At 41.5% G+C, this 26,806-nt stretch overlaps 2 protein-coding genes and 1 pseudogene across 4 annotated transcripts; 1 reads left to right on the plus strand and 2 right to left on the minus strand.

Annotated features, from left to right (window-relative positions):
- Nucleotides 1-401: 401 nt before the first annotated feature.
- LOC128015082 (dynein axonemal heavy chain 11-like) lies at nucleotides 402-2,375 on the minus strand (annotated as a pseudogene).
- A 5,756-nt stretch (nucleotides 2,376-8,131) lies between these two features.
- LOC128016188 (uncharacterized) lies at nucleotides 8,132-12,599 on the plus strand. Of its 2 annotated transcripts, none has more exons than XM_052600656.1 (2): nucleotides 8,132-12,032; nucleotides 12,096-12,599. In XM_052600656.1, exons 1-2 carry the CDS (start codon nucleotides 8,628-8,630, stop codon nucleotides 12,105-12,107), a joined length of 3,417 nt encoding a protein of 1,138 aa, XP_052456616.1. In that variant the 5' UTR covers nucleotides 8,132-8,627; the 3' UTR covers nucleotides 12,108-12,599. The 2 variants fall into 2 exon arrangements, with proteins under 2 accessions (XP_052456616.1, XP_052456617.1); XM_052600657.1 differs by having other exon boundaries at nucleotides 12,111-12,599.
- Nucleotides 12,600-15,570: 2,971 nt separating this feature from the next.
- On the minus strand, nucleotides 15,571-23,707 carry sp3b (Sp3b transcription factor). 2 transcript variants are annotated; one of them, XM_052600658.1, is made up of 6 exons: nucleotides 23,436-23,707; nucleotides 23,034-23,131; nucleotides 18,255-19,446; nucleotides 17,273-17,453; nucleotides 16,990-17,186; nucleotides 15,571-16,822 (listed from the first exon to the last, which is right to left on the minus strand). In XM_052600658.1, exons 1-6 carry the CDS (start codon nucleotides 23,440-23,442, stop codon nucleotides 16,545-16,547), a joined length of 1,953 nt encoding a protein of 650 aa, XP_052456618.1. In that variant the 5' UTR covers nucleotides 23,443-23,707; the 3' UTR covers nucleotides 15,571-16,544. The 2 variants fall into 2 exon arrangements, with proteins under 2 accessions (XP_052456618.1, XP_052456620.1); XM_052600660.1 differs by having other exon boundaries at nucleotides 23,397-23,707.
- Nucleotides 23,708-26,806: the final 3,099 nt, after the last annotated feature.

Consider the following 26,806-nt stretch of genomic DNA (forward strand, 5'->3'; position numbering starts at 1 on the left):
CTCTCTCTCTCTCTCTCTCTCTCTCTCTCTCTCTCTCTCACACACACACACACACACACACACACACACACACCATCTTGTCCACTCCCATGTAGCTGGGTGCAGGAAGTCAAACAGATCATCAGTAGTGACAGCTTTAGGGTTTATGTCAGTCTAGATGGGCTTCAGTTTCATGTTAGAGTAGACCTTATGCGGCACCTTTAAAATCTGACCAACAAACAATCATATAAATCATAAATAATTTGTTTACTGAAACATAAACATGATTCACTCAACAGATTTGTGCTAGCTAACATAGTCTCTATGAATATAATGTATTGTGTAAGAAAAACAACAAGCAGAAAATACATAAAATAAATTAAAGAGATCATAACCTTGAAAAAACATTTATTTATTAATGTGCCTTTCTCTTATTTTCTTCATTAGACTGACCTCATTTTGTCCTGTTCCAGGTCCACCCACTACAAAAACAGAGTGTCTCACTGACAATAGCTCCTCCAGCTGGGTCAACTGAGAGAGGAAGAAGAGATAAGAACCAGAGGAGAAGATTTGCAACTAATGGGGATTTATATCAAACACCATAAAATGACAACGCATTTTAACATTTCTCGCATTCAACTCACACACCTTGAGCATGAAGTTCTCCTCTGGCCTCAGGTGGAGTTCAGTGAACCAACCGGCATGCATTCTGTTCAAGCTCTTGGACTCTCTTGCGTGGGATGCTCAGCAGAGGAAAGAGATCACAACAACCTTGTTACAACCTTCAGGAGATTAAAGTCTCATAGAGCACACATTAACACCTGAAAAACACACATACTACACGTTACAGAACAAACATTACTGAATAAATTGATTATGTTTTAAATATAAAGTGAGAAAGAAAAATACATCACATCTAAACTGAGATCACTGCTGAGTGATCGGCCTTGGTCTTTGTTGGTTTCAGTCTTGCCAGTTCCAGCAGGACCAGTTGTTGCACCACTCATGGTGAGATGAAGAGACTGAGTCAGAGCAATGTAACGTCTGCAGGTTCAATAATCAGCATAGTCAATTAACATCAGTAACCAGCAGAAATCTCATCAGTAACTATGTGTGACAATGACCGGTCTGTTGGCATTGCCTAGATAGTCATCTGAGAACTGAAATTGTGCATCACAGATGTAAAAAGTGCTTCCGCTTCTCATCCCATCGATGCCGTAACTGCGAAAGCCATGCAAACACACTGGTAACCTTGGTCATTAGGACGTCTTCATATTTCCTCTTTGAAAACCCTTATTTTAGGCAACAGAATACAGACTTATTAGTTTGATTTGCTACTGAGATATTAATTTAGTGACTACATCACGAGCATGAACATCAATAGTGCAGATGGTCATGATCTTCTTTCAGTCTATAGGGATGAGGTCACCCAGTAGCATGTTTATCAGAGAATTCAGCAGACTGATCTACATTTTCTCAGCTATCAACATGAAGTAAATGAGTTAGTGTTTTTATATTTTTATTTATCTGTTTTCAGTTGTAGTCTTTCAAGGCAGTCATAAAACCCTCCTCCACCCTCTCAAAGGCAATGCCCACGTCTGTTGCCCACCAAATTTGACTGCCAGTCATTGCTACCTGAGAACCAAACATATATAAATGGACAAATGTTTGAAATGATTCTTAAAGGTGCTGTATGTAGGTTTTTGACTGTACTGCAGCATAAAAGTACCATAATATGTTTGCAGATATTTAGGGAAACATCCTAAGTTAACATACTTGTTTATCTGAAAACAAAACAAAAAATACTACAGTCAGTTATTGTTACAGAATTCCTAAAAAAGTTGCATTTATCTTTTCCCTTTTCTTCATTTTCCAGTATGACAAAGTATCCAAGTATTATAACTGATGTAAAAAGAAAAAGTAAAAAGTGTAAAAAGAAGCCACTCAGTAAAATGCAATCATTTGGGAATCCATGAGCTGACTGAAATTGAACTGCACTACATTGGTCTGACTTTAAAATCATGCAGAACCGAACCAAACCGGAACTAGACTGATCTGAACTGATCATAACCACACTTAACTGATTGGAACTCAAATGAATTGAGCTAAACTGATCAGAACTGAACTGAATTGAATCAAACTAATTGGAACAAGAATTAGACTACTTTAAACTGATCATCGCCAAAAAAAAAAAAAAAAAAAATTGATCTGATCTGAACAGAACCAAACTGGCCTGAACAAAGTAAACGTTTATTTATGCAGACTTGTTTGGAACTGCTAAACCCAGCTGACTGATACAGGAAGTTAGTTACCAGGTTGTCTTCCAGGGTTTCAACGAGGTTCTCATCAGCTTTGAGCACAGGTGTTCCAGTACTTGTGTGTCTCTCATGGACCATGTCTGCTGAATATCACTCAGAATTTGCACACACAACAGATACATTTTATTGGGACCTGTCCTGAAATGCCTCAAAAAGCTTCTCAGAAAGGCTTTCAGTCTGATTCCTGTACCTTCTCAATTCTCATCTCTTTGACTGCTTTGTCCACAATGTTCTTCACTTCCTCCTCCGTATGGTGGAGCTGCAGCTCTAAGAGATCACCAAGTGTGGTGTTCTCATCCATCACAAAACTCAAATACAAGGAAAGAGAGAGGGATTCCTCAATTACACACATGATGTTTTTTTCACTTTTCTGTTCATCACTCAGGTGATACTTAATAGTCAACAGGTTTTTCGATCTTTCTAAACAGCAGGTAATATCAGGTTATGGTTATGGTGTGCTGGTTAGTGTTTTTTTACCCCTGTTGTGTGTATGAGCTGTTGCCAGTGTCTTTCTCTGACAGCAAAGTTTTGAAGTTTAATAGCTCTCAGTGATGTCAACAAACTCTTAACAATGGATTCCACACCGTTGTAGACGTCCCACACACACACCTCTTTGTCCAAGGTCTTCATCTCTTTCACATACACACAAATATACAGGCACTGCTATTCTCTGATCATTTAAAACAAAGCAACAAAAACATACATTTACAAAACCTCATTTAATTTAAAGTGGGGGGTCTAATGCCATTTCATAATTATATAAGATGACCCCATGATGTCCACCAGTTTGCCATAATCCCCATCGGTTACAGTCTTTGCCAACCCAGTCTCTGTTTTCTCAATAAATGGTCCCAACTCTTGCACACTGAGACAGAGAAGGATTTGATAAGTCATTATCACTCTACATTAATATAATTGTTGCACTTTAAAAAAAAAGAAGCTTTGCATTAGTATGATTTATTTAGGAGGTTCTTTTGAGAAAATCAATAAAAACATTTTTTTTAAGTCAGCTGTAGGGCAATTTCTGAATAAATATTACCTGGCAATAACATGGTTCAGTAAGTGTTCCTTAAACATCCTCCTCCACAGAGAAGGTGTGTCCATAGAGCAGAAACTCACCAGGTGTATTACAGACTTCCATCCATTCTCTGAAGATTTTCAACAATACATTGCTATACATGTTCTTAATAACCATTAAACTTATTTTACCTTGTAAATCTCAGACTGTTTGTCCTGGTCACTCTTTTTATGAAAGAAGCTATTTAAAAAACATCTGACACCATCTGGTCAATGATATCATAGAAGTTTCCCTTGGAGAAGCTGAGTGAGGGGTGTAAGATCAGGTCAGAGGTAAGGGTCAGCTGAACTTTAAAGAGGGGAGAAATGTGGAGCACTGGGTCTGTGCAAGCAGCTCAGCATTCTGCTGAATGGCAAAATAAACAAATCAAATAAGAATCTACTATAAATAAAATTCCACTACAATAGATAAACTACAATTCTAATGAATGAATGGTCATTTCAGTTTATCCAGTGGGATTTTAAAAGTTATTGATTTTATTCCTTTATAAAAATATAAAAATCCCATTAACATTCCTTTAGGACAGGGTCAAGAACAGGGAGAAAGGGCCCCAGTTATTGATCTCAAACCAATTTTTGTGAAGAAAAACAAAACATAAATACATTAATTGAAAATACAATATTAAATTAGCTTGAAGTAATGCCTAATTTAAGAAGCTAAAGTGCATCTAAATGTTTTATGGTCCCTATCATATGATTTTGTACATCCATATTATTTAATTTAGTGGCTTATTTATAGAGAAGAGCTGGATGGTATGAAAGATATATACCATGACAAAAATATAAAGTGTCCATTAATAGAGATTTTACCATTTGTTTATATCAAATTTACAGTAAATATAGACAAGTAATTCATATGACTCCAGTCCATCCAAAAATCCATCATGAATAAAATGTAAATTCTCACTTCTAACAAAAATACCATTCCATAATCCATTATAATTCCTCCAGTGAAAAAGTCTGTCCACTTTTGTCCAGTCCTCTGAAATAAAAATCCACCGACATATTTGTTTAGAACTGTTTTCGCATTTAAACAGTGCTTGATATTTCTCTCCTGATTCAGATGAGATGACTTTTCCACTATTATAGATAGAAGACTCATATTTTAGGTAGAAGCTACAGTTTGAAGTCTTAATGGTAGATTTGTTTACTAACATGTAGGATTTTCACCTCGCATAAAATTCATTAAAAACTGTCGTGTGCATTACTTGTGGGTTTTTATGATGTTTTTATCAACTGTTTGAGTTTATTCTGACGGCCATCATTCACTCCAGAGGATCAAGTGATATATCAAGTGATGTAATGCTAAATTTCTGCAAACATGTTCTGATGAAGAAACAAACTCATCTTGGCTGGGTTAAGGGGAAACTTTCAGCAAATTTAAATTTTTAGGTAAACTACTTTTACTCATTCCTTTAATCAAACCAACACCTGCACAAGCTCATGTATCTCCTGTCCTGTGTCACCGATTAGAGTATATTGTCGCTTGAAGTTCTCCTCTACGTCGTTTAGGTTGAGCAGAATGCCAAAACGACTAGCCCTATTTGTAATGCAGACAAAGTGGCTGAAAATTCCCATCAGCCTCTGCAGTTTCTACAAGTTAGCCTTGCTCCTCTGCAGACGCTCCGACACACCAAGTACCAGATCACGTATGCTGCAAGCACACAAAGAGCATACTATACGTTAATTTAAGCGCCTTTACATTGAAGACCAATAACAAAGACTTTTTGGATTTGCTAACAACAGTATGAGTATATATCTGTTACCTAACACCACCACAGTTCCTTTAACACTGGCCTGACTCTCCCAAAGCAGCTTAACTGCCAGAAATGTGCTGTGTAGTTTATTATACCACTGAGTGATCTGGAACAGAGTACTGGTGTACTAAACACCCACATACAGAGAGAGAGAGAGAGGGACAAAAGAAAGTTGAAAGAATGGAATAAACAGAACTAATTTCTTGGCACGGTTCAACTTGTTACTTAAAAATAAAGGCACAGATGTCTACACACAGTCTTACCATGTGAAGCATTTCCCATTTAAAATACAGACTCACAGCAGCCTTAGGAATGCTGTGGTTCTTCAGAATTCCAAGATATTTCACTTCCCTCAAAACAGACATCAACTAAAACATCAACATCATGTAATAGTAAACATGGAGAAAGCATGCGTGTTTGAGTGCATCTGTGTTTCTGAGCTGTATTTTGGGGACAAAATGTTCCCAGCTTAAACTTATCTAAAACATTAAACAAACAAACTTAATGAATGGCTTACTGATCAAATACAAGAAAACATAAATGGGACGATTATTTAGTTAATAAACAATTATAAAATGGTTGTTATTAGAGTTGTTTTGCGGAATTAGGGTTTGTCTATTAAAATTACACCTAGACTTTTAGATCTGGTGAAAATGTGAATGATGGTTTCTCTTGGTGACTGGAACCAGGGCCATTGCAATCCTGTTTCTAAAGGCCATTTTACACTGCATCGACAGATGCTGAGAATCAATATTTTTAAGATTATTGTGTTACCCCTGTCACCATCTGTTAAGAGAGGTCAGTCGCCTGACTAACATGCTGAATGTGTGTTTTTTCAGGTCATGGAATATCTGAGAAATGACTTTCAGTAATCTGGTGACCTTCAGTGGTCTGTGACTATCAGTGCAGTGGGCAAAGATGTTCTAAGTGGCTTTTAACCAGGTTTAGAAAAGTTATATCATGACTGTATCAAGTGTGATATTGCTTTTTTAATACAAAATCCTGAAAGTTAATACCTTACACTGCGGAGGCAATACTGGCACTTATTTTGTGTAAAAACAATTTTATTTTTATTTTTTTGCTTAATTTTTGGGTTTCTTTATGAACTTTTTGAAGCATCACATTTTTGGTGGAATAAACTTTCAATGAATGGACAAAATTCTTTCAGGTTGAAAGCCAAAACCATTCTCCATTTAGTTATCTAGATGAATGTATGCCTGTGTCTTACAGCAGGGTTAAAGTTTGTGGCTTAATGTACTAAGACAAAGATATTAACAGACCAAACTCACTAAACATTATACGAATAAAGTATACTATCTATAAAAAAATCATATGAGCACTGAATATGATCTCAACGTGTTTAATAACGTTAAGCTTTTTCCTCCCATAGAAAACCGTTATAAGAAAACGCTTAACATGGCTTAATGTAGGCTACTAAGACAATGATTTGGAAAAATCAAACTCACTAAACATTATACTAATGAAGTATACTATCTATAAAAAATTAGATGACCCCTGAATATGAATGCAACTCGTTTAATATCACGTTAAGCCTTATGATGGTTTTCTATGGAAGGAAAAGGCTTAACGTGTTATTGAATGCGTTGCATCATATTCTGGGCTCATCTTAATTTTTTTTTTTTTTTTTTTTTTTTTTGTAGATAGTATACTTTATTAGTATGATGTTTAGTGAGTTTGGTCTGTTAATATCACTGTATAGTACATTAAACATGTTAAGCGTTTTTCACGTTTTAAAATACGTGAAAACGTTTTCACGTTTTAGAATATCCCAAAAAACTGATTCGAAACTCCGAATCAATTGAATTTTGCATAGCAAACTGACTGTGCTTGACGGCACCTATCGGTCAAAACTATATACATACAACTTATGCTATACCTTTCACAATCCATTGCAAAAGTTTCATTAAAGTCTACTTAATGGATCTACTTAATAAATAATAAATGCCATTAAATATGAAGCATCTGTATAATTTGTGTTGTTTTATGAATGTATGGTGCTTGTTTTGTGAGCTCTTAAACAGGGATTGGTAAACTATGGCAACTGGAAACAATTAGCCTATCATTCTCCTTTTTATATTATACCTGCATTTGTATTAAAATTCACTAACCTCATTAAAACTGAACTTGTATTATAAAGCTGACACGAGACTAGTCAAATTATTTACTCTTTAATTGGTTCACCAAGCCACAATCGAACACACTCCAAACCCCAAGATTCAAAACAAAATATTCATAAAGCTTTCGAAGCTTCATGAGGCAGGGTTTCAAAAGCACTAATTCTAAAAAATATATAAAATAAATAAATGAAAGATCACATTTAGTAAAACTCTTGCAAATGTGTTTCAATTAACCCCATCAGGTCTTTATGAACAACCATTTGAAAACCCCTGCTTCAGCTTGTTATTATAAATCACACAATCCTTTTCCCTCTGGGTGTCCAGGATGTGCTGACAGAGGCTGACCTCCTCCTGGAACATGACCAGCAGCTGAGAGTAGTTTGGATCAAAAAGCTGGTGAACCCACGGCCTCTCCAAATTACCAAACATCTGTAGGAGCTACAAACACAGGCTTTCAGTATTAGAGACAGGATTTTTGCATGCACTGAATTAAATAATGACTATAAACCTTGTGTTTTGCAGACTGTATGTATGTTTGTTCATTCATTACTGAGCATCTCTGCAGCATGCACAATTTGCTCAGGACCTTATGGTGGGACATAGCTGCATCCAAGGCATACAGACTCTGTGTGTGTGTGTGTGTGTGTGCTCATGTATGTGTGTGATACCTTAAAAGCAGACTCTAAACCCGGAGAGTGTTGGAAGGCCAAGTTTATTACTGTTCTAAGTTTCTGGGCAAAGTCTCTGTTCTGTTCCATGAATCGATATCACACACTATTTCCAAGAATACACCAAGGAAAGCGGAGATTGTATATAATGTGACATGCGTCCCGAGCGCTCGTCAGCGTCGCCCTGGCAACACACTGGAATCACCGGCACTAGCTCATCACGGGCTGAGCGGCCGCACCTGCAGCTCGTCAAACGGCGCCTACTTAGGCAGAGGAGGAATGCAGAGTGGTGAGGAATGTCTCCCAACGAGCACACTAACCCTTACCTCCTCTGTTGCAGAGAGCAGCGTGTGACCGTCAGCCCCACCAAGGAGAGCACAGCACGGGATCCACCACTCAGGACACAGAGAGCACGAGGGACTTGGAGCACCACGGAGAACACCGCCTTCACTCAGAGCACAGTTCATTCAATAAATCCACCCTTCGGGGACTTTTTCTGTCTTTCGGTTGTCGTGTAGTTCCTCACCCCGCCACACTGGTGGAGAATGCGGGCAAGAGTGTGAGGTGGACACCGACAACCGACCCCTGAGGAGACCGTTAAAGCCACCCGTTTGTTTTTTTTGTTTTTCTTTTTTTCCCCCTTTCATTTGTATCTGCTCTGTTTCCACAGGCGGCCGCTCCTCCCCCGGCATGGAAGAACTGCTAAAACACCTCACCGAGGTGAGCATCCGCCAGCAGCAGATAATGGAACACATGGCCTCACGTCAAGGAGACGCCGAACGTGAGCTCGCCGCCCTCCGCGCCGCCACCCACCGCACGCCGCTGCCTGACCCCCGTGTCCAAGCCGTCCAGCTGATGCCACGAATGACGGCGCATGATGACGTGGAGATGTACATTCAGATGTTTGAGGCCACCGCAGTCCGGGAGGCGTGGCCAGAGGACGAGTGGGCCCGACTCCTCGCGCCGCTGCTGACCGGGGAAGCGCAGCGGACGTATTTCACCATGACGGCCGAGAGAAGCCGGAACTATGGAGAAGTGAAAAAGGAGATCCTGAGCCGAGTAGGCCTTTCCCCAATCTGTGCGGCGCAGCAGTTCCATGACTGGGAATATCGAGCTCGACAGCCCGCTCGCGCCCAGGCGGCCGAACTATCCCGGTTGGCCCAACATTGGCTGTTGACCGGGGGTCCCTCCACACACCAGGTAGCTGAGCGTGTGGTGATCGACCGACTCCTCCGCGCCCTTCCCCGCGCGTTGAGGCAGGCGGCTGGCATGAGGAACCCCACCGATCTCGACGGGCTCGTGGAGGCCATTGAGCTGGCGGAGGCCGCCCAACACCGGGAGATAGGGGAGCAAGTGCCGCCTTTTCCCCGAAGGGTGGTCCAGGAGCGACGCTCGCCGGAGGGCACCCAGCGACCCCTGAGCAGGCCTGCGGTTCCCGGCCCCCAGAACGAGCCAATGCCCACCGAGCCGCCGCGTTCCCCAGGACGGACATGGCTAGCAGGCTGTTCAGTCCACGGTCCAGCGCCGAAGGCACCTCGGGCCAAGGTGCGCATCAACGGCCGGCCATTCGTCGCCGTCCTCGACTCGGGCAGCGGGGTAAGCCTGATACAACCGACTGTCCTTCCGCCCCGAACAGGTTCCAGAGCCCGGCTGGCGATAACGTGCGTGCACGGGGATACCAGACATGTGCCGGCCCGGCGAGTGACCATCACCGCGACACCTGGTTCCTGGCCCGTCGAAGTGGGAATCCTAAGGAACCTACCGGTACCCATTCTCCTCGGCCGGGATTGGCCGGGGTTCGATCAGCTCCTCACCTCCAGCACACAGCCTGCTAGCCCGGCCGGGAACCGCCGACGCCGGAGTCCAGCAAGGCGCCCTCGACGAGGCCCCGCGCTGCTGACGACGGACAGCCCTCGGGGAGGTGAGTCCCCCTCCCAAAACTCTAACCTGTTCTTCGATGTCTTCCAGCAGATAGCGGGAGGGGGGACGCTCGCCAAAGAGCAGCATGGGGACGAACGCCTCAAGCATTGCTGGTCTCAAGTGCGGGTGGCGGAAGGAGAGGATCTACAACCAGCTCCCCACCCCACACCCCACTTCATCATCCAAAACGGCCTGCTCTACTATGTCGGCCAGCGGAGGGGGGAGGAAAAGACGCTGTTGGTGGTACCGCGGAGCAAAGTCCCGGCGATCTTGGAACTCGCCCACGCCCACCCGATGGCTGGCCACCTCGGCGCCCAAAACACTGTGCAACGGATCCGGGACCGCTTCCACTGGCCAGGACTGGAGGCGGATGTCAAACGGTACTGCCAAGCGTGCCCGACGTGCCAACGGACCTCGCCACATACTCCTCCCCCTAGCCCGCTGATCCCGCTGCCGATCATTGAGGTGCCCTTCGAGCGCATCGGGATGGACCTGGTGGGGCCGCTGCCGAAGTCCGCCCGGGGGCATGAACATATCCTGGTTATCGTGGATTATGCCACCCGCTACCCAGAGGCCATTCCCCTCCGCAAGGCCACCGCCAAGAACATCGCACAGGAGCTCTTCCTACTGAGTAGTCGGGTTGGCCTACCAGCGGAGATCCTGACCGACCAGGGCACCCCTTTCATGTCCTGGATCATGGCTGACCTCTGCAAACTCCTCAAAGTCCGACAGATCCGGACCAGCGTGTACCATCCACAAACCGATGGGCTCGTGGAACGCTTTAACCTGACCCTTAAACAGATGCTGCGGCGTGTCGTGGCCGAGGACCGACGCGACTGGGACCAGATGATCCCGTATGTGCTGTTCGGGGTCCGGGAGGTGCCCCAGGCGTCCACCGGCTTCACGCCCTTCGAGCTCCTCTTCGGCCGCCAACCCCGAGGGCTCCTAGATGTCGCCCGGGAAGCCTGGGAACAACAGCCTGCGGTATGTCGGACCACCCTCGAGCACATCAAGGCCATGAGAGAGCGGATCGACAGGGTCATGCCATTGGTCCGGGAGCATCTGACCAAGGCCCAGCAAGACCAGCAGCGCCTCTTCAATCGGGCTGCCCAACCCCGGGAGTTCCAGCCGGGAGATCACGTCATGGTACTGGTCCCCACCTCAGCCTGTAAGTTCCTGGCCCGCTGGCAGGGCCCATATACGGTCACCGAACGGGTGGGACCCGTCACCTACAAAGTGCGCCAACCCGGCCGCCGAAGGGAAGAGCAGCTCTATCATATAAACCTGTTGAAGCGCTGGGTGGGGACCGGGCCCCAGCTCTCTGCCCTCGCCGCCACCTCTCCCGTGGTTGTGGACATGGATCCCCATCTCTCCGCAGCCCAGAAGACGGAACTGCAGCACCTGGTCGGTCAGTTCTCGGATGTGTTCTCCCCTCTGCCAGGGCGGACGACCGTCATCCAGCACGAAGTCCGAACACCACCAGGAGTTATCGTCCGGCAGCGGCCCTATCGTGTCCCGGAGGCTCGGCGACACGCAATTGAGACAGAGGTACAGGAGATGTTGAAGTTGGGGGTAATTGAGCCCTCGCGGAGTCCTTGGTCCAGCCCCATCGTAATGGTCCCGAAGCCCGACGGCACCCTAAGGTTCTGCAACGACTTCCGCCGCCTAAATGAGGTCTCTGAATTCGATGGCTATCCCATGCCCCGCGTCGATGAGCTCCTGGATCGACTAGGAAGGGCCCGGTTCATATCGACTCTCGACCTCACCAAAGGGTATTGGCAAGTCCCCCTGTCTAAGGATGCCAAGCCTAAGACAGCCTTCTCGACCCCCAGTGGCCACTGGCAGTACCGGGTCCTTCCCTTCGGCCTGCACGGGGCTCCCGCCACATTCCAGAGGCTCATGGATGTCCTGCTGAGGCCCCATATGGCCTACGCCGCGGCCTACATCGACGACGTGGTCGTCCATTCAGAGACCTGGGGGGAACATTTGGAGCGGCTCCGGAGGGTGCTGCTGGACCTCCGCCGGGCGGGGCTCACCGCCAACCCCCGGAAATGTCACCTGGCTCTCTCCGAAGCCAAGTACCTGGGCTTCTGCGTGGGACGCGGCCTCATCCGCCTCCAGGAAAAGAAGGTGACAGCTATCCTCTCGGCACCGCGGCCCTCTACCAAGACCCAGGTACGAGTCTTTTTGGGGTTGGCAGGATACTACCGATATTTATCCCTAACTTCTCCTCCTTAGCCTTTTCCCTGACAGATCTGACCAGGAAGGGGCAACCTGAGAAGGTAGCCTGGAGTCCAGAAGCGGAAGAGGCGTTCCAGCAGGTGAAGTCAGCCCTCACCACGGAGCCAGTCCTGCGAGCCCCCGACTTCAACTGCCCCTTCCTGGTGCAAACCGACGCCTCGGACACCGGGTTTGGAGCCGTTCTCTCCCGGGTCCAGGACGGCGAGGAACACCCGGTGATCTTTATTAGCCGGAAGCTGACCCCGACCGAACAACGGTATGCCGCCGTGGAGAAGGAAGCACTGGCCGTCAAGTGGGCAGTCCTGGAGCTCCGCTATTACCTCCTCGGATGCCGGTTCACCCTGCTGACAGACCATGCGCCACTGCAGTGGATGGCCCGCGCAAAGGACACCAACCCCAGGGTAACCCGCTGGTTCCTTGCGCTCCAGGACTTCCACTTCACCATACAACATCGGGCGGGGACGGCCAACGCCAACGCGGACGGCCTCTCCAGGATAGGGGCAGCTTTTGCAGGTCTGTCAGGCCCCACTTCCCACCCTCCCCATATCTCCCCATTGTACCGCAGGCACAGGTCGACGCTTAGGGGGGGGGAGTGTGACATGCGTCCCGAGCGCTCGTCAGCGTCGCCCTGGCAACACACTGGAATCACCGGCACTAGCTCATCACGGGCTGAGCGGCCGCACCTGCAGCTCGTCAAACGGCGCCTACTTAGGCAGAGGAGGAAGGCAGAGTGGTGAGGAATGTCTCCCAACGAGCACACTAACCCTTACCTCCTCTGTTGCAGAGAGCAGCGTGTGACCGTCAGCCCCACCAAGGAGAGCACAGCACGGGATCCACCACTCAGGACACAGAGAGCACGAGGGACTTGGAGCACCACGGAGAACACCGCCTTCACTCAGAGCACAGTTAATTCAATAAATCCACCCTTCGGGGACTTTTTCTGTCTTTCGGTTGTCGTGTAGTTCCTCACCCCGCCACAATAAATATTTATGAATGTGAGCATGTACACTAAGGTCAAACAGTATGGTTTTCTTTTTCTTTCCTTTTTTGTCCCGAAAGAAATTGGACTTTTATTTATAATGTGACACTAAAGACTGGGGTAATGGCTACTGGAAATTCAGCTTTACCATCACAGTAATAAATAATATTTTAAGATTTATTAAAGTAGAAAACAGTTATTTAACATTGTATTTATATTTCACTTTATGACTGCTTTTTACTGTATTTTTAATCAAAAAAATGCAACTTGGTAAGCATTAGGGACTTCTTTCAAAAACTAAAAAATCTTGGTTAAAAAAGTGTGGTAGTGTTTATTTTTGCAGATATGGTAAATCCTTGTTGTTGTAGATGAGTGGGTCATATTTGCTCTCTCTCAGCATTCTCCAGCAGTCCAGGAACTCATCATTCATGCTGTACATCATATCACTGAGAATCTTCCCTTGAGAGCCGCCCCGCTCAATCCGTTCCAGCTTTGGAAAGTCCAGATCTGAGTTAAACAATTCCTGAAGCAGGCATGCACACACAGAATGGGCAGATTTTCAGCAAAATGCTTTAACTGTTCAATCTAGTCAAAATATTTTAAAAAATAATAATAATTTCACACCAAATCTAATATAACTACAAACCTACATGGTATGCAAAAAACAAACAAAAAAAACATACAAAATACACACATTATACAATCAACACATCAAACAACATAATTAAGATCATTGAAATCAATGAGCAAGCACACCTTGTCATAGGTTGCAGACCTTTTCAAGTAGTGTGTGACGATGCACGGTGGGCAGCAGTAGAAGTGTGAGTGTGTCCAAATGAGAGTGAGTGTGTGAAACAGAGCTGGGATCATAGGCTCCAGATCGGTGAAACTCCACAATTGGATGCAGCTATGTGCCACCGTAAGGTCCTTAAGTGCAGGTCTATATCCAATGCCCCCATCACCACTAGAAAATCAATGAGTCAAAAGTACATTTAATGGAAGTGATATCTGAACCTGCAAGTTTCACTTAACAGCATAGATTTTATCTACTAGGTCACATTAATTAATAAAAAATATAATGCTGTTTAAATCAAAATCAGGTTAGGACGAGAGTGTGAGTACACATTTCAGATGTGAGTACCATGGTTTACTTTTTGAATATTGTCATAAAATGAAGCATAATGTCTTGCCAAAGTTTATGCCTGTTGTTGTTGTTGTTGTTTTTTTAAGAAAGCATGAAGTTTTAGTCCTGCCAGTTGGTGGCAGTAAATCATATTATTCCACATACTCAGTAGATAATTAACAAAATATTTGTAAAACCTTTTATAAGATACAGAAGAATATGGAGCTCACACTTGAGGTGGAACAACTTTTTTCTCCAATTTTATTCAGAGGGCCATAATTAAAAAAAAAAAAAAAAAAGTAAAAAGGCATGCATACCACAACCTGAAGGAGGTCTACTTTAGAATTAAACTAAAATGCCATTTAATAATTTGCGATAAGCATAAACTATCAGTCAAAACTATAAAAGTTTTTCATTTAGAGGCCTTTACAGGGTTAATGGCTGGGGGATATTTGGTATTTTACTAACTCCATTCCATTTTACCAATTCTCACTATTCTTATAGTATGAATACAGGGCACAATGTGTTGACTTTCTCTTACATTTCCCAAATTTTGCACAATACAACGAAACACCGTGCACCATACTGCTTCCCATAATGAAATGTAAATTATTTGATCTTCTATTTCTCAGATTGATAAATGAACCTGAATTTACAGGCAAATTTTAACTCTGTATTTTATTGGACTTCGAAATAAAGATAAACTATATTTTACACAAAAATATATAATTTTATTTTCCTGGATTTGAAACATGCAACATAAGGTCAGGCGACAAGAACAAAGCATACCGTATTGTTGCATCTTGCCTGCTGATTCACTCACTAAAAGTAGAAGGTAGTAACTATTTAGCATAAAGTAAGCTAATATTATTCCATTCCAATATATCACCGAATACTATACAGTATACACTGTAAACAGCCTATGTTATAAACAGAATACATGCAGTGACAAGTTTCAAACAGCCGTATGTTTTATCAAATAATTCAGTGAATGTGATTCCAGCGGTATCTCAGAAATAAAGACTATTATTTTGCATTTAATAGTTAATTTAATAAAACATTTATCAAAAATTACTTCTGGGACCTTCATCAAACTTTAAATGTTCATTGTAAGATTAAGTTGAACACATTGCATTGTGGGATACAATATACCCAGCACAGTGTGCATTTAAGTTTCTGCAAAGTAAGGCATTTAGGCATTCTGTCATCCACAGACTGTGCACTGTATACATACAGTTGAAATAAATGTATGGCAGTATGCTATTCTTAATAGTCAGTATTATGATGTATTTGGGCATAGTTTTAATTCTCTCATTCAGTACATACATACCAACACCATACATTTGAATAATTTTGAAACAAACTTGTAGTTAGGACGAGTCATAGGAAGGTTTCCGACTTTAATTGTGTTGCATTTGAAAAAGAAAAAAAAATTGTACAAAAGTAACATCAAATTTTACACGTTTAAAAAGTAATCAAAATGAGGAGTCTTTGATACAAAAGAATCAGTATTAGACTACATAAAGTGTGGCTATAAACAGCTTGGGGCTGAAGAAAACAAAAAGAAATGAAAGATACATTATCAATGTTACAGGGATAATCTGGAGAGCAATAAGAGCAATGATACAAGAAAAATAAAGTTTATTACACGATTGTTTCACTGTGCCACCTGATGTCTTGTTCGAGTTGTATGTGGGCACCAGAACAATGAAATCAGAACATCCCCAAACAAGATCCAGAGGACACATGACCGAGAGCGCAAAGACCACTAACATGACATCAAATAAAATTCAAAGCATGAGTGAAGACACATTTGGACGAAGGCCAGCCGAGAGGGAGGAGGATAAAAATGGACAGATCATGAGTAGGTCTCCCTCACAGCAGACTGTGTCCTTCCCCTGCTGTCATTCTCACAGAACAGTCTCACTTTAGTCACACACATACACACATCCTGGTTTCCATGTACCATAACATCCATTACACAATCACACTCTCTCAAATGATCGTCCACTAACATACTCATGAGCAAAAGTAAAAACACATGCAACTCCAGCATTTTATACTACAGATTATGATACAAAATAAGGCATTTCTGTGTATGTATTTCTGTATGAGCACGAGTTCATTTGAGCATGTAGGTTAGGTGCGAATATGTGTCAGTGGAAACTGGAACCACATTTAATGTCATTTTTTGCCTTGTTTGTACAAAAGACTGCTATTGGAACATAAATGGATAAGTCATTTTAAAATATATATATTTATAATATATATATATATATTTTTTATCATATATATAAATTGATAGTGAAAAGCAGACGTGCTGTGAAAGTGGGAGAGATTTTGGTCACTCCATGACCTCGCTGGCAGACACCGTGACCAGCTGGAGCGGAAGGTCGGAGTTTGAAAGAAGGTCCTGGGTGCCAGCCTGTTGCAGATTGGTGAGGATGAGAGTGGCTCCACCCCCAGTGAGGATGGTGTCCGAGGGGGCGCCAGCATCTATCTGACCTGCCCCAGTGTTGGAGATTAGCCCTTTTTTGTTCTGGTGAGTTTTAATGTGTTTGGCCAAATGGTCACTGCGCATAAAACGTTTTGAGCACTCCGGACATACAAACTTCTTCTCTCCTGGAAAACAAAAATGTAAATGTAAAACTACCTTCAAAATCGAGCTATTCTTTAGTCTATCAGTCTGGAAAAACAAACAACATTTACAGAAAGTGTTGGATTCTCATGTATAATGGGACCAAATGAAATATATGATGTAATCCTGATCTCCCCCAGTGTGCCCATACCGGTGTGTGTTCTGCGGTGACGCTGGAGTTCGTCGCTGCGGGTGAATCTTTTGCCACAGTAACTCCATGAGCAAATGAAGGGTCTCTCTCCAGAATGCCAGCGCAGGTGAGCTCGAAGGTGAGACGTCTTACCGTACACCTTACCACACCCTGGGATATGACAAATGTGTTGTTTCTTCTTGCCCATACTTGAACCTCTGAAATGGTTAGAAAAATTAATAATAAAAATAATTAATTGGCTGTTAAAACAGGATTTGTGCTTCTCTATTGACATGTGCCTTACCTTCCTCCAGCCTCTTTGCAATTGGGGCAAGTGCAAGCTACTCTACGTAGTCTCTTTCCCTCTAGGCCTGTCCCCTCCTTATCCTCTTCAACCAACCGAACACGGAAATGTGACAAATCATTGGTGTTCAGGGTGGAATTTGGCCAATCATCTGACTCTGGCTCCTCTTTAATTTGGATATCTCCAAAAACAGAAAGGGGAGAATCGTTTAAAACCCCCAAAATAAAACTACACAATATATAAAAAAAGTAATCAAGTCTAATTTAATGACTTTAGTTATTTAATTCAAAGAAGGTTCCCTCTGCTTCAACCAATGAATTTCCATGATGTAAAGTAACTAAGATAATGAAATTAAAAGGATTTTATAAACAATTACACTCACAAAAAGTTATTTTTGAAGATGAATATTTCAGAAATTTTGAAGGTAAATATTTATAACATTCAAATACTACAATTTCATTCTAATTCTATGAACTATTATTTCTAAAGGGGAAATTGGACACAAAAGTAGCTGTAGTTCACCAAGAAGCTATGCAAACCGATGTCATTACCATAAGCGATTTCATAATCATGCAATAAAATCGCAATAAAAATTTTCTTTTGCGTCAATTGTCATTGAACTACAGCTCGGTGTAATAAATGCTGCTCCATCTGAAAGCATGTGATGATGATTTACTGCTGCTTACAGAACCAGCTTTACTAACAAAATGCGCAGCAACCCGTTTCGGTGCATGTCTCTTTAAATGCTAATGAGCTCTGATCACCCTGCTCATTAGCATTTAAAGAGACATGCACCGAAACGGGTCGCTGTGATCAGAGATTTTTTTTAACGAGGTAAAAAGGACATTGTTTTACATGACCACTGAATAATTTCAACCAGAGTATGTTAAAGACATTCCATGAAGAACCTGAAGAAGCATACCTACTTGTGGAAAATGGCATCCAATGTCACCTTTAAGTGTGTGTGTGTGTTCCTACATACCTGTGTGGCATTCCGTGTTTTCATCTTGCTGGTACTGACCAACAGAATTGACTGTGACTGTCTGAAGGTTTGGGATCTGTCCCACTGCACCTGTGGTACCAGTTTGCCCAAGAGAAAGGGTCTGCACAGGGGCAAGGGTAATTTGGGGGGATGAGACCCCCCCAGCAGCCGGCAGCTGCAGATTCTGCAGGTTCTGAACCCCTTGAACTTGGAAGGTCTGCCACTGGATCTGGCCAGTGGGAGAGACGGTTTGAGCTTGGATCAGAAATGTACCAGCATTCAACAGCTGCACGCTTTGTAGTGTCTGCGCCGCTCCATCTGCTGTCTGCGCTGGTAAGAGCTGCACCACCGGTTCACCGCCAGACGTGTGGTTCTGCTGGATGTAAGACGGATCCTGCTGCCCGGCTGATACAGCAGTGGCTTGGGTGAGAACGCCAGTCCCGTCTATCGTCTCAGGGAGCGACGTCGTTGTGGAAGAGGTGGTGGTTGGCACATAGGCATTAGCGTTAGCGTCGTTGGCATTAAGTGGCTCTGTGCATTTGCTTTCACCCTGGTTATCGCTTATTGAGGTGGTGGGGCCTGTCATGATGAGCTGGCCATCTGCTGTAATGCTTGTCGCTATGGTTTGAGCACCAGCCAATCCCAGAGACTCGAGATCCACGTTACTCAAGCTATTTATCGGCACAAATGTGATATTGCCCGGCAGCCCCACCGGTACATTAGCGACAACCTGGCCCTGTGTGCCAAACCCTGAGCCGGCCAGTGAGACTGTGGGAATCTGCTGCACATGCCCACTTTGACTCAGCAGGCCCTGGAGGTCATTAGCATTGGTGGATGTGGCAATGCCCTGCGTTCCATCCTGAAGGATAGCAATGTCAGTACCCAGTGTGCTTCCATCTGCAGTGGGTGCTGCATAGCTTAGTGCTGCACCATCATTTCCCTGCAGCTGAGGGATGACCTGGTACTGCACCCCATTGGCCCCTGTGCCATCTACCCCTGCAGTCACAAAAACAGGCTGGGTCTGCCCTGCCATAGTCTGTAGTGGCACCACATATTGCCCGTTGCTGCCCAGAAGTCCTCCGCTGGGTACCTGCACTACTGTTGGTTCATCTTTCACTGAGCTCACAGGCGTTAGGACCTCCCAGCGATCAGAGGAGCCCGTCAACTGGATGGCTGTGAGGTCTGTGGTCTGCTGTGGGGTGGAGATATTAATATTACATTAGTGCTTCATGACAAATTTAATCATACACACAGAGCAATTTGGATTCAACCAAAAATGATAACTAAATTATTGTTCAAACCAATGAATGATAACATTCTGTTTATAAGCAACATGTGCTAAAATTAGGCTGTCTGCTGCTTTAAATTCCCAGCTGGAAAGAAATCATTCTTTAAGTGATATTGTTAGATATTGTTCCTCTGTGTCATTAACGTTATAGTTGTGGTGTGGACTTCCATATTCTCACAGAAAAATGTATAACATTTGACAGAAATGTTACAGATATTTAACACTACTTAATCGATTGCAGATGCTTTCATTATTTTGCTCGGATAAAAAAGTATGAGAAAAAAAATAATAAAAGCAAAAATGTTTCTCTAAAATATACTTGGGTGGCCATTAATTATCCTTGGGCAGCCCGCCCAAGTAAAGTCTATGTGTGGGAAGCACTGGATACTGAAACCGATTTTAGGAAGTAAAAAAAAATATATATATCGATATATTGGCCGATATTCTGTGTGTATATTATAGTACAGGACCAGTCAAAAGTTTGGACACTTTCCCATCCGTGTGTCCAAACATTTGACTGGTACAATATATAGAATACTGTATATACATAAACAGAATAAATACATATAAGTTTATTCAACTTGAATACAATTCAATTCCATTCAGCTTTATTCCGTTGAAGTTTATTTCATGTATTATTTATTGTTTATTATTATTGTTATTACTTTTTACGTTTTTTACTTTCACTCACGAATCTGCTCTATGGTCTTCACACACAGACGAAACTTACTAGAGAAGTACGACATAATATACCTCCGTAAATAAATACAATATAAATTAATGTCTTGCGCACTTTAATGCATTTGTAGCATGCAAGTTCCCTTGGAACTGGAATAAAGGCAGAATTTCATGTGAAGTCCACTTCGCAGGGCAAGAAAATGTTTGAATGCTGCCTGAAAAAGGAACCTCCTTACTGAAGTGAAAGTGTTGACTGGTGTCACTATCTCGCGAACGCACTGGTGGATCTCCACCAAATTCATGGAATCGTTTTAGCTTGAGGAGCCCTCTCGAACACAACCCTCAGCGCTTCGGTATCGCCCCCCGGATCGCTAAATCGGTCAGCGCCAGACCATGTATTTAACCACCAGTAACTCCAGAACCCCGTAAGCTTTAAAGCGTTTCATCCAAGTCACCAGTAGCAAACAATGGAGCGTGCTCTACTAGGAAAAGTAAGTAATTGCACCATTTCAAACATTTTATCTGTATCATATGTTTTGTAAAAAAAAAAAAAAAAAAAAAAAAAAAAAAAATTATATTGGGGGCAGGCTTATATCGGCTAATAATATTAGCAAAACTCTATTTCGGTTGGGTTCTAGACAATAATATCAAATATTGCAATTATTCCTAGGGCAATAAAGGATTAATGCTTTTAACTAATAAATATAGTATGAAAAACATTTTTTTATGTTAAACACAGTACTTGAATATAGAGATCGATGATATATCGATTTACCGATATTTTTACCCGATATTTGAGCATTTTACCATAATCGTGTATCATTTTTGTAATATCAGATTCACCGATAAATGCTGCCATCTGCTGGGTGTTTTGAGAATTGTGTGCTGGATCGCCATTGCAGAGCGCCTGAGGAGAGACGAGACAACTACAACAGCATGCAGGTATTTTATTTGCTGTAGTTAGTAAACTTTATTTAACATAACAGCCAGTTATGCACAAATTAGATGCGTTATATAAATGCCTGATATGTAGTTTATGCAGCTTGACTCCGTGAGTTGGTCTCTATTTCTTAGGGCCATGTTAAATAATCTATCAAGTCCTGTCCCAATAAAGATGTAACTTTGCCTGAATTAAATAATATGCAGCCATGAATGAGCACATGTTGGAAATAAAAGCCCTGAATTTAATTCTCTCTCTCTCTGTTATCCATGCTCATTGTTATTCTCATGAAGTCAGAGTCATGTAGATAATCCGTCAAGATCCTCTACCAATAAAGACGTAACTTTGCATGAGTTAAATAATACAGCCATGAATGAGTGCATGTTGGAAATAAAAGTGCTGAATTTATTTCTCTCTCTGTTGTAAATTTGCTCAGTCTCGTGAAGCCAATAATTTTGATATAATATTCCAGTTGAGAAATGCAATAAAATACGATGTTTTGTTTGTTATATTCCAGAGAATATTATTCATTGAATTAACATTATCTAGTGAATTATTGACTCTGTAGCTATTAAACAGCTTAAACCTACTAAAACGGTAGTTTAAAATGATGACTCCAGTCCTTTATTTGTTTTCTCCATTTGAAAACATTCTACATTTATTTTGCTTATTGTTAATATTAGTGTTGTTTCTTTTGATGCTTTTTTATAAATAAAATGTTTTTTTTTAAATGTTGTAATATAAAGATTAAAATTAACATGAAAATGTAACATAAAAAAAGATGACTGAAAAGAGGAAAAAACAAAGTGAAGTTATTACTTCACTCAGTCATTTATTTACTTTATAACAGTTAATAAACTTCAGTTCCGCATATCAGTGTACAGGCACATAAACATGCAAGTAATTGGAATCGGTGATTAAAATAAAATCAATATCGGTCGATCACTACTTAAATAAAGATGAAACATAAGTAACATCAGATCGTTTCTTCCTTATTGTGACACACTTCTGAGTTTAATACATAAATACAAAAAATTATAGGAGAGAGACTTGGCTCTATCCATCCTTGTTTTGAGATGTAGATGTTGCACTAAAAAAAAAATAGAGGCAGATGAATGAGAGCTTGCAGAGTTGGGTTTTAAGAAGACTAAATAAGTGGGGAAGTCACAAGAGAGAAGAAGTCTGTTGCTTTCACCAGAATATTCAGTTATGACAAGTTGATTAGACAGTACAAGGTCAAAGCATCACACTTCTGAAAAACAATAAACTTATAATTTATAAACATATGCACGGATGAATTCTTCACAATAAGATCTATGACATTAATTTTAAAAGCAGATATGGTGAATTTTCATTTCATGCCGACTTAAGTTGTGTTATTCAGGACTTTGGTTCAGTCATCTATTTAACAGGGAACAATAACGTCTTTGAGCGACTGTATGTCTGTCAGAAAATGCAAATAAATCATCTATACTACTTCTAAAGCCAAGAGCACATGACAAAAGGTGACAAAGAGCTTCTGTTTGTCAGGTCTGTGCACCCAACCGCTCCAGGGGGAATGGTGGAGCTGTGGAGGATATGTGACAGCCTGGGTAGAGGGTGGAGGCTTTCCCCGGTGGCGGGGTCCTCCCCTATCGTGGGGGTGACCGGGGATCACCGCAGGTAAAGCGGGCAAGGCGACGGTGGCGAGTCTGTCCGACCCACAATGGGCGGGTTTAAAAGGGTAAGAAAGTGGGTGGCCGTACAAAGCGAAGGCTCACAGGAAGTGTTCGACGTTTACCCTATTTTTAAAACGTGTGAACTTCACCAAAACACCACAACACCCCGCAAGACAGCGCCGGGAAAGCGACAAACCAACAGGGGGATTTCATACCTGGTCCTGGGCGCCGCTGGCCGGCTGCAAAAAGTCGCTCTGACTGCTGTCCACGTCCAAGGCAGCCATTTCCTGCTGTTTCGCTGGCTGTTCTGGGGCTACGGAGACACAGCGAGAGAAAAAAAAACTCAAAACAAATTCATGCTCAACGAACCCCCACCTCGAAAAGGCGGAGATTTGCCGCTAAACCGCCTGGAATTTAAACGAATCAGGCGGTTCTTTTTGCTTTGGCGTTGTCTGAGCAACAGTCTTTTCGAATGTTTACTTTGTTAAAGTGAGGCTAGCTGGCTAACGGTTAGCGTCGCTGCTGAGAAAGATTAAACACTGAGCTAGCTCGCTTTGCTAATGGCTCTCCAAACTCACCGGCGGTGCTGTGCTTCGATCGGGCTAAGTGTTACGTACCAGTCATAGCGTGAAAAGGTAAAAAATCGGAGGTTTATCTGTTCATTTAAACTCCCAACATGATTGTTTTAATCAAAGGCGGACTGTGATCGGAGATTCGGGTCGATTTCTTTTTTTCTTATTTTTGATTGACGGTGCGGGAAACACAAAAGGTGGGGCTTCGGAGAGTGCCACTGAAATTTTCGTCACGTAAACGGAAGACCCGCCCTTCTTCTACGCCGTGATTGGCCGTGTGATTCGACCCCCTGGACGCGGAGTGGTCAAAGCTGTATGTCTGTCAATTTTATGGCATGAGCGTTTCCTGTTTGTTGTTCGCTTCGCAGATGCGGAGTCTTTGGAAATCTAGCTGGAATTGTTCACGTATGACAGGAAGTTAGTTGCAACTCTGGTGGCCATTACACTAGACGTATTGTGAAACATTCGGTACAGTCTGCGCAGTGTCACAACATTGTTTTATGTTAACATTAAAACGTTTCACGAAATATCATTTATAGTTCACACAAGATGAAAGATAAGATTAAGCAATTTGCTGTGTATGTAAATTAACTAGTTTCGTTTTGAACCACAGTACAACTCTGTTAACGCTTGCCCGAGTTTACGTGTCGGTTTAACCACCTGCGTAAACAGCTTTGCGGAAACAGCTGTGTCTTTTGTCCTCACGGCCCAAATGTATCATAACAATCTACCGCCTCATACAGCTCATCTCCCACTTGTCCTGTACGTTAGAGAATAAGAATTACATTTTACATGGCTGTTTTTAACAATTCGAGAATTCCGCGAAGTCCGAGCCATTAATTTATCAAAAATGTTTTACTTAAGTTTCTTTTTACAACTTGTTAAAGTATTTTTCAACCTCTTCCCGTCCAGCAAGAATAACCTAAATCAAGATTCTACATTTAAGTTCATATACAATAAATAAATTATCTTTAAAACCAATCTATGGTCCATATAATAACTACCTACTTCTCAAAAAAGTAAAAAAAAAAAGTAATTGTCTTTTAGTAAGAATTACAATTAGTAACTAAATAAGCATTAGCATGTAATTAATAAATACTAGTAAAGTCAGGTCCACTAGTAAAAACAGATCCACACAGTATTGCAGTCACAATTATTGTTACCAATAAAAAAAAAAAAAAGGACATACAAAAGTATAAAAAGCCATTTTAAAATAGTTAATTTTTGGGGCATTGATGTAAAAAACCACAAGTCTCTGTATTCCAGTCGCATGCAGATCTCGAATCTACATACCTTTAACATGTCACAATTAGGATTTAAAAACATCAATATCAGTATATCTAAAGGCAATAAAATAAAAAAAAATATGTAAAAAACAAAACACACTTTTAATCTTTGGTTCAACTTTCCAGCTGCACTGCTTCAAGTCTTGGATGGTTTGGCATTCTCCATCTCTGGACTCAGTCTGGGATCCAATTTCACAACATGGGCTGACAATACAGAGATAGATTGATTTTAACATGTATAGAATAGAAAGCTTAAGATAATAAGAAAATAAACAGTATGATATTGAGTAAGTAGCCACAGCCATACTAATAATATTTTTGCAGAATGCATATATTGTGCCCTGAATGGAAATATTTTGGAATATGCACGGATGAGCTACAATTGCCAAAAATAGCAGTACACAATAGATCTTACTACAAATACTCTATCCCACAGTGCAACGCTCATCTTGACCTTCCATTTCTAATTCTGCACTTAAAAATAAATGTTAAGAAACTAAAACACAGGCCAAATGAACCATTATCAAATAGGAATCGAATATAGTTTGTTAACACAAAATCAGCATCAATACCCAACCCTAGACTTTATAGAAGTTATTTGACATCCAGCCAGGCATAAATTTGTTTTATAATGATTTAATCATAAATGGTTCTGATTAAAGATGGTTTCAAAAACTTATTTGATTAAATAAATCAGGTTGTTTTGGAAATTTCTAATTAGTTTTTTTAAAAAAATAGAAAACATCTAGCTATCATTTATCCCGTACTTTTAGATGTTCCATTTGTTTCTTTATCCACTGTAAAAGAAAGTCTGACCATAATAAACTAAGACAAGACAAATCAGCGTGACTGCACTACACACTGCATGAACAAAATTATTATCTTTAATTTTTTTTACATTTTATAAAAATCCCAGGTTCACTTATAATGTAAGCAAGATTTGTTTTATTTGTGAAGTAAGGATTTTATGAGATCATATTTAAACCAAAGGATTAATCAACAAATCACAAAATAAGTGATAGATTTATCAGGGAGTAAAATAAATAGACAAACTGACTAATCTGAAAAATAAAATCAATACATCAATAAATACAAAATCAGCACAGATTTTATTATAATTTAGAGGTAATATGCCATTTTCTATCCTGTTTTTGACCCACTCTTTGAAACTCTATTTTGATAGGCCTGCTGCATTCAAGACTTAGAAGTAAACACCCACTGCTGCAATTGGGTAACAGTTTTCCTTAAATATGTATAACAATAGAGCATCACAATCCCTCCCACAGCCGGTGCCAGAAGTAAAAATTAAATACAATTTCCGTATTGACAGTTGGGGTATAAGCCATAAAAACGTAACCATACATGGTAGACTTAAAACCAGCTACGGCTGTCCTAAGCGATAGTATGTGCTCATATAAACGCCAAAGGTTCATGGGGCACTAACCTTGTTTTGAGATAAATTAATAAAAAAATAAAATAAAAACATGTGTTGCGTTTTTGCACGGTAGACTTATCAGTGCAATCATGATCTCCTTGGCTGCCATGATGGCTTTTTTTCCAAGGAGGAAAACAAAAGTGTTCAAAGGGGTGATATAAAAAATTCTACCTGATGCCCTCAGATAATATATTATTATTATCATATATTAAGTTATGAATATAAAATAAACTTAAATCAACCACTAAAAACTGTTAACTACACCTCTATAAATGTTTTTATTTCACAGCAGCTTAATACTACAAAAGTACATTAGACTTTACTCAAAAAAAGGTGATTGTGACTTTTTCTGAAGTTTAAATCCGATGACTTTTGTGTGTGTGTGTGTGTGTTGCTGACATGAAATAATAAAGATAATGGCAACTTTTTATCTTACAATTTTGACAATTTTCTCGTGATTGCTAGTTAATATCTTGCAATATAAAATATAAAATCAGTAGGAAAAAAAAGATAGGAAAAAAGTAGGAAGAAGAAAAGTTGCAATTATCTTTATATTTATTAATTCTGTGGTGAAAAAATTAAATAAATAAAAAAAATCCCATCCAGACTGTTTGATTAGTTATTTGATTAGTTATTGGCTGAACATCTAGAAATGCGCGAGACAACTGGGAAAGAACCTTCAACAGAAAACACTC

Source organism: Carassius gibelio, chromosome A6 (assembly GCF_023724105.1).
Source record: "Carassius gibelio isolate Cgi1373 ecotype wild population from Czech Republic chromosome A6, carGib1.2-hapl.c, whole genome shotgun sequence".
Taxonomy (NCBI): Eukaryota; Metazoa; Chordata; class Actinopteri; order Cypriniformes; family Cyprinidae; genus Carassius; species Carassius gibelio.

Coding starts and splice junctions, on each gene's coding strand:
- LOC128016188 (XM_052600656.1), top strand. CDS start 8,628: ATGGAAGAACTGCTAAAACACCTCACCGAGGTGAGCATCCGCCAGCAG.
- sp3b (XM_052600658.1), bottom strand. Junction 17,454..18,254: donor AAACACGGAATGCCACACAG/GTATGTAGGAAC, acceptor CTGTTTTTGGAG/ATATCCAAATTAAAGAGGAG. Junction 17,187..17,272: donor TGCAAAGAGGCTGGAGGAAG/GTAAGGCACATG, acceptor TAACCATTTCAG/AGGTTCAAGTATGGGCAAGA.